Below are 15331 nucleotides of genomic sequence, written 5' to 3'. Positions count from 1 at the left end.
GCCCTGCACATTATACAATACCATTCAAAAAATATATTAATAATTTTATTCAGCAAGGATGCATTAAATTGATCTAAAGTGACAGTAAAGACATTCATAATTTTACAATTCTTTCCGTTTCAAATAAATACCCTTCTTTTGAACTTCTTATTCTTATTTAACTTCTTATCCTGGCAAAAATTGTACACAACTGTTTTCAACATTTCAACAATAAATGTTTTTTTTTTTGTTTTTTTTTTTTTTATAGCAAATTAGCATATTAAATTTTTTTCTGAAGGATCATGTGACACTGAAGACTGGAGTAATAATGCAGAAAATTCAGCTCTGCCAACACAGAAAAAAAAAAAAAAAACATTTTAAAATATATTCAAATAAAAAAACAGTTATTTTAAATTGTAATAATATTTCACAATATGACTGTTTGTTTTGTATTTTTAATTTAAAAGTGCAGCCTTGGTAAGCCCAAGAGACTTCTTTTAAAAACCTTAAAAAAAACATACCGATCCCGAACATTTGAACGGCAGTGTGTGTGTGTGTGTGTGTGTGTGTGTGTGTGTGTGTGTGTGTGTGTGTGTGTGTGTGTGTGTGTGTGTGTGTGTGGAAGGCTCTGCTTTTATGTCCCCCAAACTCAAAATTAAGCCTATGTCCTTTAGCAACTCACACAAACTGATATTGTAGACTTAAATTACTACATTTATTTCACAAAAAAAACAAAAACAAAATCTGAGAAATACTCCACATTAGACTGAACTTATTATCAATACTTTTTGGTATCAAATGAATAACATTACCTAACAGTTTCATAGCTTATTTTATTTATTTACTTCTGATTCTTGGAAGATCGTCATTTCAGACATATTTACATCTATTTGCAAGTATTTTTAGACTTCAGACTAACTTTTTATGTCCACATTTTTATATTAGAAAATATACACTCACACTTAGTCGTTTCATTTGACACATGTATGAACTCTGCTTTCTGAACTTTAACACGTAAACCCCATTTATCACTATTTGCATTTTAATATAGGTAGGACTAATGTATAAATGGTTTCTGCACCCAAACATTACAGTTTTGACTTTTAAACAAAATCTCACAATCTTTCATTATTGGTTCTTAATATTATATGTGTATGTAAATTTCTGTAAGGTTTTGTGATTTAAGACAGAGCAGTGTGTTGACAGGACTTTTATTTTGGTCATGTGGTGCGACGTCATAAGGATGCGTCGCGCTCCTGCATCTGTTGACAGAAAAAAGGTTTGTGTTTTAAGCATTTAAGGCGTTTAAATAAATGCAAACTGTTTTATATCAATGTAAAATAATGAAGTATTATTGAATGTAATGTTGTACTGCTTTATCTAACATTAAGGGATGTTTTATTTTTGTGAGTATCTGAAGTAACAGAAAAGGTGCGTGTCATTTCGTTCTCTATATCGTGAATCATATTCACAAATCCAGGCTCTGGCGAGCAGTAATGTGAGAAAAGGAGATTGTTTAACTTCAGGACTGTTTCGAATCGCTGACGACACAGCTGTGACATAAACACAGGCTGTTTTCAAAATCCCACACTAACTTACTGCCCAGAACTATTTACTATTTATTTAGTAGGAATAGTGTGTGAAATAGTATACAATTTTTTTTAAGGTAGATTGCTACAGTGTTGTCACATGACCGACATTGAACATTAATTCAGCACAGCTGTCCAGACTGTTACCTTACAAATAAATGTGCCAACCACTCTTTCAAACCTGAGTGAAAATGTCGTACCTTTCGACTACCCTCGATGGTCTTGATCTAACCAATAAAAAAAAAAGTGTTGGTTGGTGTTAAGTCAAGGTGATTCTGTGAAAATAAATGTTTTTACTTTTAATTAATTCGATTTTATTTTGCTCAACAAAAAATGTACACTGAAAAATCAAATAAAAAATACCATAAAAATGTACTTAATGTGGTAACGTAAATTAACTGGTTTAACTCAAGTCAAAAATATGGCCTAATTATCATGTTTGAATCAATTTACATTTGGCGGGCTAATTTTAAAGGTTCAAGTAACAATCCTTACATAAACACCTACCAGTTTTTACTGTGTAGAATACTTCAGTCATACAAGGGTAAAAATAACTCATTATAGCTGGGTTTTACAAAACACCACAAATAGGCTAATTCTCTTAGGATTTATGGTAGATTATCCCCTAGGCTATATATTAGGTATTTTGTTAGCATAAATAAGTTATTGATATGAATTGAACTCATTTCCTAATTGAGTAACTTTACACAGTTATTGAATGTATTTGAATCAACACTAAAAGGACTTGCTGAACAATGATACTGTTTTTTTGTTAGAGCTCTTTTGAAGCATTGAACTCTGTTTGCATTACTAAATCATCATTTTTTCTGTTCATCACTGTAAAGCTTGATCAAACGTGCCATAGAGATTAAAGTACAATAGTGTTTTTGGAAACAATGCTAGTTTGTGCTGTGTACAGTAACATATGTACCAGTGTAAGGCTACATTTTAAATTATTCCCTGCCTCCATGTTCACTCACACCGCACTCATCAGATGCATACATCAGAATTCAGCAAATGTATTAGTGATCCGTGCAGAATTCCATGCATACAGAAAATTCACATACTATTTACAGTTTACACATTGCATACTGCAATAGTAGGAGTTGTGAGGATTCCGAACACAGCTTCGATACTGATTTAGGTGTTCTTAAGCTGTATTTATTAGATGGTGGCAATTATAAGGGGTTTTAGAAACTTGGTTATATGAACTAGCCACCAGGGTGGTTCCCCGAGAACTAATGGTTCCCCTAGGAACGTTTTCTGGTTGCATTCGCACCGCCAGTAGGAACTCTGAAGTGACATAAGCTGAGTTTATTGTTGTGACTTTTATTTTGATGGCGCTGAGAATGCCAGAGCCTGAGCACACAGTGCTCCCATTGTTCATCTTCATTAGTTTATGATCTGTCTAACACTCCTGTCTAATACATTAATAGATAGAACTATTATAAAAAGAAAGTAGATGGTATATGAAAAAGTATTAGCATTTGCCATGTGGTTGATGTCCTGTGCTGCTAGCTGAGCAGAAATACATAATCATGTTTTGCTTGGTTTCCTCAAAGTTGCGTTTGTATTTTCTCCTCAGCGTAAATGTTAAGAGGCTCATCTATCATTGTTTTCCATGTTCGTAGAGTTAGTTTCTGGAGTAAAGATATAGGCTATAATCTGTGTTCACAGTTTTTTTTTTTTTTTTTTTTTAATTGCGGTTGCTGTTTTTAAAAAACATTTACGTGCGTTCGGCCAATCAGCGTACACTAACGTCACTGGTAGTTCCTATAGTGCTAGTTTAGACCCGACTCTGAAGTAGGAGCTAAATTAGTTCCTCCAAAAGGAGTTCCTAGAACTAAAATCGTTCCTAGTTCCTGCGGTGCGAACAGGCCAAAATCTGGGTACTTCTGCCATTAGATCTAGGAACTGTGAAATGGTTCCTCCAGTGCGAAAGCCCAAATCGTAGGTCATCTGGGATGAAAATGCATACAGAAAATGAGTCGCGAGATTCTTCCCCATCTAGTAAGTGGCACGGAAGCAACACAGAGGAGAACTCAAACAAACTGCTCCTGAATCTTTCTGTGAATCTTACTGTCATCACAGTGCATGGCTCAAAAAAAGAGAGAGACTGACATGCTCCCAGCATAAAAGTGCCTCCACAAAGCATGTGTCGATAACACAAGCATTTACAAATGCAACACATTTGAAAAGGATTCAAGAAGATGGACTATACTAAGACTAAGAAATAACTGACGCCATTTGTTAATCGCCCTCTAATGTGCTGATCATAACGCACACAGACAGTAGCTCGCACATCAAGTGCAGTTTGCAGGCACACAGAAAGATTCAGGAGTAGGTTTCTTTGTACAATCTGGATACTCAGTATTGCTAGGCAGTAGCTGCTCCTGGCCGTAAATTTAGGTAGGGCAGATTCTGGGTCTTAGCGCTAGTTTACGATAAGCGTTTTGTAAGCTTTATATTCTAATCGTTGAACACATCCGACACACTTGCGTTTTTCAGCCTGAGAGTGATGCTCTAATAATGATTGACAGACTTTATACGACAAATGCATAGAATGCCATCTTAGAATTGCCTTAATGTAGTATAAATTGTCTCCGAATGTTGTTTTAGAAAATTGCAAGTTGTGTAGGAATTCCAGTGAGGAAAAAGTCATGTCTATTCTCAGAACAAACATAAAACAAACACAACAGAACTACTGTATAAAGGCTATTCACATGAGCATGTTAAAACTAAAGGATTTATACTCTCATTAATTTGATGCTACTCCACATAGGAAAAACAGACAACTGGGGGAAAAAAATGCCAACTCTAGTTACTGACCTGATGCAGACATATCTGAAGCGGACAGTGAGGTTTATGTAAGGTTGCGTGAAAATAAGCTGGGCAGCATGATAAATAAATGTATGTATAATGCTTAAAAACGCATGCAAACGATGAGCTTTCGTGACCGCGCAGCACAGCAACATCGCATGAGCATAACCGTGATTAGAGACGATAGTCCTAAATCTCTACCGGTTGACAAATTTCTACTGGTATATTGCCCACCCCTATCTCTGACCAGTCAAAAATGCTGCCAAATGTTCTGTTTGAGAGAAGAAGTCTAAATAAAAAGGCAAGTTTATTTATATAGCACATTTCATACACCATGGCAATTCAAAGTGCTTTACACTGAAAAGAATTAAAATAACCACAAAATAAAAGCTAGGAAAAATTTAAACAGTTATAAAAGGAATTAAAAGAGTAAATCTTAGATTTTTTTTAAAGAGTAATGTTTGATTTCCTTTTGGGGAAGTAGAATATTAGGTTTTCCATATTTAAGTTTGTTAGGAATGGTTAGGTTACGCAAAGGGCATCCAAACAAATGTATTATTAACATATTTGTTGTTTTAAAGGGGAGAAAAGATGGAATAGAACTAGTATAGATGCCAGCAGATACTCAAGCTTGCAGTACTGTTATCAGACATAAAAAAGTGCTATCAAGTCAACCCTATTAATTAGGCCATGGAAGGGCATTAAAGTCATCATGAAATTGAAAATAATGAAATCTGATACTGACTACTAAACTAAAGAGCTGATTGAGACTCACCCAGTGATTTAGTTTGGATTTGTATTTCTTTCTGTTAATTATTCTCATCTTAAACAGGACAGAGTTTCCAAACACACAGAAAAACTCCAGAGATCCACATTATAAAGATGGCGTTGATTAAAGAGGAGAGTGAAGACATGAAGATTGAAGAAACATTAAGAGTGAAACAAGAAGATACTCATGACCAAACAGGTGGGTTTCATTTTCAAAACTGAACTCAGTCATTTCTTATCAAATCGGTAAGCCCTTCCTGACTAGAGGTCGACTGATATGGGTTTTTCTCTGGGCGATATATGATGCCGATGTATTTTATTTTTTTGCCGATATGTTTGGCCGATTTCCTTTTCTTTTCCTTTTTTTTTTTCATCTCATAAAATCTAAAAGTTAAGTAATAAGAAGTGATACAAGTGATTTATTGAACAACACAACCACAGAAATGAAGTTTAAGTGCACAAATTTGGCCATCGGTCCTCTTATCAGCATGAAAAACTATAGTTTTATTCAATGGATTATACAGGCTGAAGCCTTGTTAGCGAGCCAAGCACTTTACAATCACTAAAACGCTGTCTCTTTGTCAGTTCATCGCGATCTCACAAATCACTAATCGCGATCACACTGTTGAGACTTTATAGGACAATTATTAATTCAAAAATGGACTATAGGAGTATAGTTTATGGATCTGCCAGGAAGTCATACATCAAAATAGTGGACACAGTAGGCTACATCATACAGGATTGAGACTTGCCTTAGGAGCGTTATGGACAGCTTTTTCCTCTTAAAAGGGTCATATAATGCCATTTTTGTACAAGTTAATATGATTCTTTAGCGTCTAAATGAAAAGTTTGTAATATACTTTAATTAAAAATTCTCGTTAATATTGTAAGAAAACACTAATTTTACCTGGTCAAAAACAGCTCTGTTTTCAGCACGCCATTTAAGTGCAAGATAATGAGCTTTGCTCACCCCGCCCCTCTGTTCTGTGGGGCGTTTTGACACAACACACGTGGAGTGTTGCCTTAACAACAGTTGAGGGTATATTTTGGAGAAAGAATGGCAGCGGGAGTCTCTGAGGAAACATCTGTGCAACTGTATCAATTTGAACCGGAGTCGGACCCGTAACAAGATGACGGCCCCGAAAAAGTTAGACAATTAAGGCTCGAACAGGACGTTTATGAATGGTTGGTTAACGTAATGTCACTTTGATCTATCTTTGTATGTACTGGCAGGGTAGAGTAGTGAGGTACGAACGCTATGTGTTTACTAATGTATACGCTAGTTAATTGACAGATTGATGTTACAGCTAATGGTCATGAAAAACTTTTTTTCGGGAAATGTAGGCTTGTCAGTGATGCGTAACGTTATCTATGCAGTGTTAGGTACAACTGTCAGGGCTGAAGCACTGACATGATGTCACGGCAGGAATGTTTCTTAGCAAAACCAGCTTCATACTGACCCTCGTTTATAAAGCAGTCTGGTGAGAAATGATTTGCGCAAACATGAAAGCATTGACGTTGATCGTGGGGAATATTCCCTTCGAAAACAAAACTCAGCCACTGCGTCTTCAGCGGTTCAGATTTAGGAACATCAAAATGACTGCTGTGTTCATTATTACACCCAACAACAGAACACCACAATCGCTTAGACGCCATTCTGCTCCAGCGTATCAACAATGCGGACTATGATGACAGCTCGCTCAGGGCGGGTCTGTGTTGAAACGCTGCTGTCAATTAACAATCGTGGGAGGGGTGTCCGACCGTGTGACATCACACGGTCAGACGGCTCGATTTGAGACGGGAAAATAAGGAGATTTAAAAAAAAAAAACCACTGGATGGATTTTTATCATTATATGACTGCCAACACACTTCAGTACAATCAACTTGTAAAAGTGCATGTACCATTATATGACCCCTTTAATGCAAATTAAAGCTTGTTTCCGCCACGTAATAAAAAAAAAGTAAAAGATAATTGCGACTCTTAATAAAAACAACACCTAGTCTTTTCCACCGCAACTTCAAAGGAAACAAGAAAATGTTGTTGAAACGAGCGCTGGGTACTTGAGGTAATACTTCTCAACATTTATTCAGAGTATGAACAATTGTTTTCCATGTCCATTTTCTTGAAAAGGGGCTTGACTTGTCAAACAGTGGTGGATTTTTCTGTACCTCGTCAGTTAACTTCACCACAATGTCGTCTGCCATTTTAAATGCGCGAGCCCTTTATATTCGAGTGGATTATGATTGACTGTCAGTGAAAAATCATTCTGAAAGTGATCTCAACGATATCGTTCCTAATATCTTTATCGTTATAGTTGTGATGTGTGAACTCAGCTATTCTTAAATATGGAGAACAATTTTTATAACTATATCTTTATTGTTATCTTTATAGTTATCGTTCTTGGTGTGAACGGGCCTTTAAAACAATTTTTCTTACAATCTGACATTTTCTTACAATTGCGAATTTACAGTACATCTTAGTGCTGTAACGGTGCGTCGATGACGTCGACGTTTCGACGTCAAAATTACGTTGACGTCATAATTTTGCGTCGACACTTCATTTATTTATTTATTTATTTATTATTATTATTTTTGCACTGTTCCCGGAGGTAGAGCTCGCCACACACACGTGGGAGACCGAAACATTGTAGAATGGATTAAATTGGCCAATTAGTCATTAATTAATTATCATTGGTCATGAATAAAATGAAGAGTTTCGTTCCAAAACGCGTTAAACGCCATTTTTCAACAAAATGAGTTCCCGCAAAAATCAGTATTGAAAAGTCAATTTTTAATCTTACTTGAAATGCGATATCCGCCGTGTTATTCTGTAATGTTTTCTCCCTTTCTTTCCAAACTGCTACAAACACCAGTCTCCTTTCTCTGCAGAATGCGATAAATCCGCTCAACCAATCACAGCGCACTATTCCACGCATTGTAAACAGGAACGGCGGCACTTTGAATACACCTGGCATCCTAGTTTTTTTCCGTCAAAAAAATTCAGGAGGTATTTCTTAGCAATGGCTGATTGAATATATGTTTAGTCCAGTACGTGCCTGTATATAAGATTAGTATTGACCGATTTCAGATGCTGTCATATGTGGATCAACTTACTTTGTTGTGTATTTTCAACAGTTTCAATATGAAAAATAACTTTTATATTGATTCAATGGATTAATTGCATTTTGAAAAAAAAGTGTCATGAATGTATTGCATTTTTGGGGGAAAATAATCAGTTTTTATAATAAATATTTGAAAATCAAAATCTGGATTTGAATTTGTATGTTATTATAACCTAAAGATGCTATGTGAAAGTTTGAAACAGAAAATAGTGGTTTTCATCTTGCCACTTTCTTGGTAAAGAAAACAAATTTTTTACTCCAATTAATCAAAATGGATTTATCACGTTTATACTATAATATTCAGAAGTAAACATTATAGCGGACAGAGTGTTTATGTCAGAATGTTTATTTTTAAACCACAACCTTCTTGGGGCTTCTTTGACTGATACAACCCTCTTAACCCTTTCACACTTAAGTTTAAAATATTCTGGCTGACCCTGAATTTAGAATGTGTCACTTTATGGTTTCCATGGTGACGCGTCATTGCTTGTCACGTGACATACCGCAGCAACAACAGAGCTGAATGAATGATGATCTGCTTTTATGTCATTTTTCCTTTTTTATTCAAATTATTCACAAATTTGTTAGATATGGCATGAAATATCTGATTTTCCGATTGTCAAATATATGCAAGTGGAAGTGTTTTGTTGTTTAAACACCTTTATAATGATCGCGTTAGTTGAGCTGTATGCACGATGGGCGCCGCCATGTTAGTTTGTGCCGCAGACGCAGTTCAGAGAATCGGATCTGTTGGATTTACAACACGTGAATTCATCCACTTCTCCCGAAATACATAAAAGTAAGTGGCTGGTGAACTGGGAGAAGAATAGAGTAAACTTTAAAGTTACTTACACAATGTGTATCTGATATGAATAAAACGTCTAATTATAATGGAAAGGATTATTATTGCCTCTTCCTTTGACATCAGTGTGTATTTTACAAACTCTAAATGTATTGTTTTTTTTATTACTTATGTCTGAAACCTAAAATAAACATTATGTGGTTGAAAACACTGCGCGAAAGCACATTTGAATTTAGCAGTTGATCACGTGATGCACTGACCGTTCTAATCACACCGGTGTGATCGTATGCTCCAGGGACCAGCCTAGACTGATCACACCGGTGTGATCGTACGTGCGAAAGGGTTAATGTCAGAATGTTTATTTTTAAACCACAACCTTCTAAGTGCTTCTTTTACCGATATATTTACCGATATCTTTTGCATTTCTCATCCAAACAACGTCAAACTTGGCACTGCACTTACTCGTGCCCGTAGCAAGACACCTGTCAAGTTTGAAATCCATTGGACAAACGGTTCGAGAGATATGCGAATAACAGACAGGATAATTAATTCCAATTAGTCGTTAGATTAGTTGACTAATCGATAAAATAATCTCCCGACTAATCGTTTAATTAATAGGCTAATCGTTTACCCCAGCCCTAGTACATCTCAATTCTGACTTTATAACTCGCAATTGTGAATTTGTATCATACAATTCTGACAGAATTGTGACATAAAAATGTGCAATTACCTTTTCTATTTTTTATTCAGTGGCGTAAACAAGCTTCCATAGCACCAGCAGGCAATTAAATGAGAAAATTTGTTTGCCGTTCTGTTAACTAGGTGCATTACCTTTGGGGATCTAGCATATATTTTGTTGGTTTTGATGCTTTAAAGGTCTAAATGTGTTGATGTCTTTGGCTTTGTGCAATTAAACATGATTTAACTTGTATTTATCTTTTTCTGCTGTAGATCTGATGGCACTGAAAAAGGAGAGTAAAGTACTGAATGAAATGAAAGATCATGATTTGATAACTGGAGAAAAATATCGTAGTGGCTCACAGACTGAAAATACTTCCTCTCAAAAAAACGTTAGAAGGAAAGTACCTAGAAGTTTTTTCACCTGCTTTCAGTGTGGAAAGAGTTTCAGTCACCATGAAAAGCTTAAAGTCCACATGAGAGTTCACAATGGAGAAAAGCCTTACACCTGCCAACAATGTGGAAAAAGTTTCGCTGAAAATGGAAGCCTTAAAGTTCACATGAGACTTCACACTGGAGAGAAGCCTTTCACCTGTCAACATTGTGGAAAGAGTTTCACTCAAAGTGGAGCCCTTAAATACCACATAAAAACTCATACCGGAGAAAAGCCTTACACCTGCAAACTGTGTGGAAATAGTTTTATTGCAGAACCAAGCTTTAGGTGTCACATGAACATTCATACAGGAGAGAAGCCTTTCACATGTGACCAGTGTGGAAAGAGTTTTACACGTAAAGTAACCCTTAATTCCCACATGAGAATTCACTCAAGAGAGAACATTTTGACATGCCCTCAGTGTGGAATGATTTTTACATGTAAAAAATCATTTGATTCCCACTTGAGAGTTCACACTGGAGAGAAGCCTTACAACTGCAAACTGTGTGAGAAGAGCTTCTCACAAAAAGGATATCTTGGGTATCACATGAGAATTCACACTGGAGAGAGGCCTTATACATGTGATCAGTGTGGAAAGAGTTTCAGACAAAAAGTAACCCTTAATAAACACGTGAGGATTCACTTAAGAGATAACCGTTTTATATGTCATCAGTGTGGACAGAATTTCACAGACAGGAAACAGCTTAAGAAGCACGTAATAACTCACATTGGACAGAAGCCTTTCATGTGTCATCACTGTGGAAAGAGTTTCACACTTAAAGGAAACCTCAAGACTCACACAAGACTTCACACTGGAGAGAAGCCTTTTACATGTCTTCAGTGTGAAAAGAGTTTCATATATCAAAGAGACTTGAAAAATCATTTGCAAAGTCATTCTGGAAAAAAATTGCAGTGTTCAGAGTGTGACGAGGTTTAGAAAAGGAGCAATTCCAAACATCACATGCTCATTCACTCTGGAGGAAGGCAATTTAATTGTGATCAATTTAATAAAAAAATCTTTAGCCATTACACTTTCAGCTACACCTGAAAAGTCACAGATTTGAGACCCTATTTGTGTTCTTTGTGTGGGAAGAGATTTAAATGGCTCTGCAGTTTAAAATGGCTCCTACAAAGCTTGAACATGTTTTTTATTTGCATCGTTTAGTTCTTTATACTTTGCCTAATTTTTTATTAATGAACTAATAGCTACTTGAACATGAACTCATGTTAATTAACATTAAGGGAATTTGGCCTTTGTGTTTCCTCATATTCATATTCCTGTGAAACAAAAAGTCAAAGCTAGACAATTTCATGTTCCTAGTCACTGGTGTGCTAACATTTTTAAATATGAATGGGAATATACTTCAGAGATGTGGTACTTGGTGAAATCACGTTCACCATATTGCTAAATGTACCCAATTTTTCATATTTCACAATTATTTGTATAGTGCTTTTCACAATACATATTGTTTCAAAGCAGCTTTACAGAAAATGTATGCGTCTACATTACAATTTAGAGTAATCTGTTATCAGAGGTGACTGTCTAAGTTATGCATTTCAGAAATGTACATAGACAAATCACACACTTAGCTAACAATGTATTATTTTAAACAGTAATAATTTAAGGCAGAAACAATGAGCTCATTGAAGTAATGAATACATGTTTGTTACAGGGTTGCCAATGTTGGCTTCATGGCTGGAGTGAGATGTATGAATCAGCTACCTTTTTAGGTGGTACAATCGTAACAGTTAGAAAAACAGTTAATGTAAAGAAGCAATTTATGCTTTTATTTTTAACTAAATACAAAATAAATTTTTCTGACATTTCTATAGTCTATTGTGCTGAATGCTCTTTGCTGAATGCAGAGGCTGCAGACTTAGTTTTTAATCATCTGCAGTGGTGGCTCATATGTGTAGCATGGGTCCATTTCTGTCATCTTTTTGCACCTTACAGAGGACAATGTACCCTCTAGTGACAGTTTATTTCTTGTCTCAGTTTAGGAACCTATCGCAGAGAAGAATGTGGAAGGCAGAGCACAAGCTGTGCCACTTTTGCAAGTCTTTGGAACCTGGGTGCACCTGTTAAATGGCTCTTCATGGCACTCAAGTGTGCCCATATGACATCCATTTGGTGGAATTCCTTTTCCCCGTCCACCTTGACCAGGGTAGTTTTCCAGACCTTTTCTGGGATATCAGTGTCTTCTAACATTTGAAAATCAAAGAACTCTTCACCCAGGCGGTCCTGTTCTCTGGCATCATCAAATGGCAGAAGATGATTGTATCTGGATAAAAAAAACAAAAGCACAAGTTTCTTCAATATTAATTCTTCAATATTAGAATATTCTGTAAATAAAACTACAATGTAAAATAAACAGCAGTCATTAAAGTAACTGGTGGACATCACTTAAAATCAATCAGATTATCTTAATTTAATTGTTTACTTAATATTGATATAGTGAATCAGGGCTAATTGTTCAGCTTTGGACAAAGTTAAAGTACATCATCTAATTTGGTGTCCAGTCACTGCCTGAAGTCCACAAACTGAGCATGTGACAGAAGGTAGTCATTGAGATGTAGATTTGTCAAGTTGGATGTAGCGGAGCTTCCGGTGCCAGGCCTAACACTCGTCTACATTAGTGGAACATGTGCTAGGCTGGGTCCCATATGTTGTGATCCCTAAGGCGACCCCATATGTGTATTCTTCCACGGTACGGCTCTCTACGGCGAGCCCGTGTCTTTCCCTTTGGCAGAGTCCGCTCTGCCATCTCTGACCGGTGTGTCTCCCCCCTGCTATAGGCTGGATAATCTGGCCTCAGTGACATTCCATATGTTGTACTGCCCTGAACAGCCAGTCCATATGTGTAACTTCCACATGATACCTCCTAGGGCTGTGCGATATCACGATCTATATCGAATGGACGAAATAAAAAGTCTATCGTTTCATATCATGCTCTATCGTTTATATCGTGGTGTCGCAAAATACATTGTTTACGGCAAACCTTTCTCATCATTTGGATGACTGCAATCTTACACACCACCATGGGGATGCAGGCAGAAATGTGAATAACAGCATGAATGAAGGGGAGACAGAACCGGGTGGCTCCAAGCAAGAGAAGGACCAGCCAAGACAAACCGAGGAGCTAGTTCCTAAACGAGGGGCTATCTTTGTAGCATGGACATGGTTTAGTTAACTTTCTATATGTTTGGTTGACTATTTTATTTTGACAATGAACATGCTGCGATGTCAAGTTAGCAATGCTAGAATGTGCGGTGAATTGAGGTGCAGACGCAATCACTGGAATGTTTGTCCTTCTGAAGTTCTAAGGAACCTGTTACTCCGAAGAAATTTTTAAAACGTTAAAGCTTTCGTAAAATACAGAAAACAAGCACGATGCCGTTTTCTGACGTCTCGGTTTCCTTTCCGTGAGCTTTGTACCCCATCACAAAGAACCGAAGCTCAGCAAAAATTTTCATTTAGTTTTGTTAAACTGTAATTATTTAAGTGAAATAGCCTATATTTTGCATATAGGCCTTTATATTAGTTGTATATATTTAGTTTTATTCTGCTGAAATGTAGGCCTAATTGTTTGACAGTTGGTGACATTTATCCTTGGAAAAACTAATGCCAGCGCATTGCCATTGCGACTTACCTATGATGACAGCTGAGCGTGGGCATTTCACTCACGTTGGATATGCATCAATATCACATTTGAAGAATTTGTACTATTTGAATTTGTGATTGGTTGACTGGCAAATTAAAATATTGAACAGAACGATAAAATTTGATTTTGTTTCCATTTCTAGTTATGTTCCTGTCAAATTTTCATTCATTTGTTTTCGTTCATTGAACAGGTTCGGAGCCCTGATTGCTGCTACATTTTAAACTTGAAAGTACAATGTTTACATTTGCCTTTTATATAGCAATATTTTGTATATGTTGGGCCTGTAATCATTTGTTTTTAAAAAGTGTTTTATATTTCATTTATATTTTATATTTCTACATTCTTAATCAAACATTTGCCCAGAAGTTCTAAATAAAGGAAGAAATATAATCACATATGAATTGACTAGGCTACATATTTGAGTAAATACTTTAAAGAAATAGTCTTTTTCATGTGGTAAATATATATATATATATATATATATATATATATATATATATATATATATATATACATAAATTATTAATTGATTGAATTTACAGAAAAGGTACTAAATCGTGATTTATATATCGTTATTGGGATATGATATTTTGGTCATATCGCCCAGCCCTAATACCTCCCTAACGGCAGGATGTGGCTTCTGTAGCGTTCTTTTCCCCTGGAAAGGGCTACAGAACTTTCCCAGTGTTACTCTCCCTTGTGGATATTTGTATCTTGTGAGACTTTAAACTTTCTTTTTTTTTTGTTATCATTCTGTGAATCTAGAGCACTGCAACAGCAAATAAACCTGAACAAATGTACCCTGTACCCGGTTATAACTTACACTGATTTGGTTTTGTGACATTCTTAAGTCTTTTATTTGGGAAGGAACACTTAAGATATTGCAATGCAAAAGCAAACTCAAGACTGAAATAAAACTAAGTTGCCTATTTTTGACCATGATTGCCCTGTGAACCTGGATGAAAAATATGTTTGACATATAGTGCCATTACATTTGTTAGCCTACTCCATAGCATGAAATGAACAACTACTTCAATCAGTACTGTAATGTTGATTAGGCTACACTTTTATTTACAGGTGTGCATATTGAAAAGACAAATCGAAAACAAATCTTTGTGAATCTTGAAAAAGTAATCTTTAAGGATTGCAAGAAGTAGCCTAGGGGGGAAGGTATGAAAGCATATGGGTAACAATATTCAATTTGCAATGTAATATGCAAAATAACAATGCATTTCTGTATTTTAATTTTAATTTTCCATTACATTTGTGCAACGTTGGTGCAAAAAAAATTAATCATATAATTTACATTTGCCATTTCATACACTAGTTTAAATAGTTTATGTAAATTTAATACATATTTTAACGCTTTATAAGTTGCAAAATTAAAATGTATTACAGAAATGATTAGATATGTTTAACATGTTCAAGCAAAAACTGTAGCAAAATGATCATTTAAATGTTATTTTTCTTAATTGCA

The 15331-nt window shown here is 35.8% G+C and overlaps 1 protein-coding gene across 2 annotated transcripts; it reads left to right on the top strand.

Annotated features, from left to right (window-relative positions):
• The first annotated feature begins 1203 nt into the window (after positions 1-1203).
• On the top strand, positions 1204-14211 carry LOC311288859 (uncharacterized protein). Of its 2 annotated transcripts, XR_014627029.1 has the most exons (4): positions 1204-1258; positions 5221-5355; positions 10033-11923; positions 12194-14211. XR_014627029.1 is itself a non-coding variant. In XM_084406476.1 (3 exons), exons 2-3 carry the CDS (start codon positions 5271-5273, stop codon positions 11127-11129), a joined length of 1182 nt encoding a protein of 393 aa, XP_084262602.1. In that variant the 5' UTR covers positions 1204-1258; positions 5221-5270; the 3' UTR covers positions 11130-12024. The 2 variants fall into 2 exon arrangements, 1 of the variants encoding a protein (XP_084262602.1); XM_084406476.1 differs by lacking the exon at positions 12194-14211 and having other exon boundaries at positions 10033-12024.
• The last annotated feature ends 1120 nt before the right edge of the window (positions 14212-15331 follow it).

This window comes from Rutilus rutilus (assembly GCF_951802725.1).
Source record: "Rutilus rutilus genome assembly, chromosome: 4".
Lineage (NCBI taxonomy): Eukaryota > Metazoa > Chordata > Actinopteri > Cypriniformes > Leuciscidae > Rutilus > Rutilus rutilus.
The sequence above is the reverse complement of the archived record's forward strand: the minus strand, read 5'-3'. Positions and strand labels throughout refer to the sequence as shown.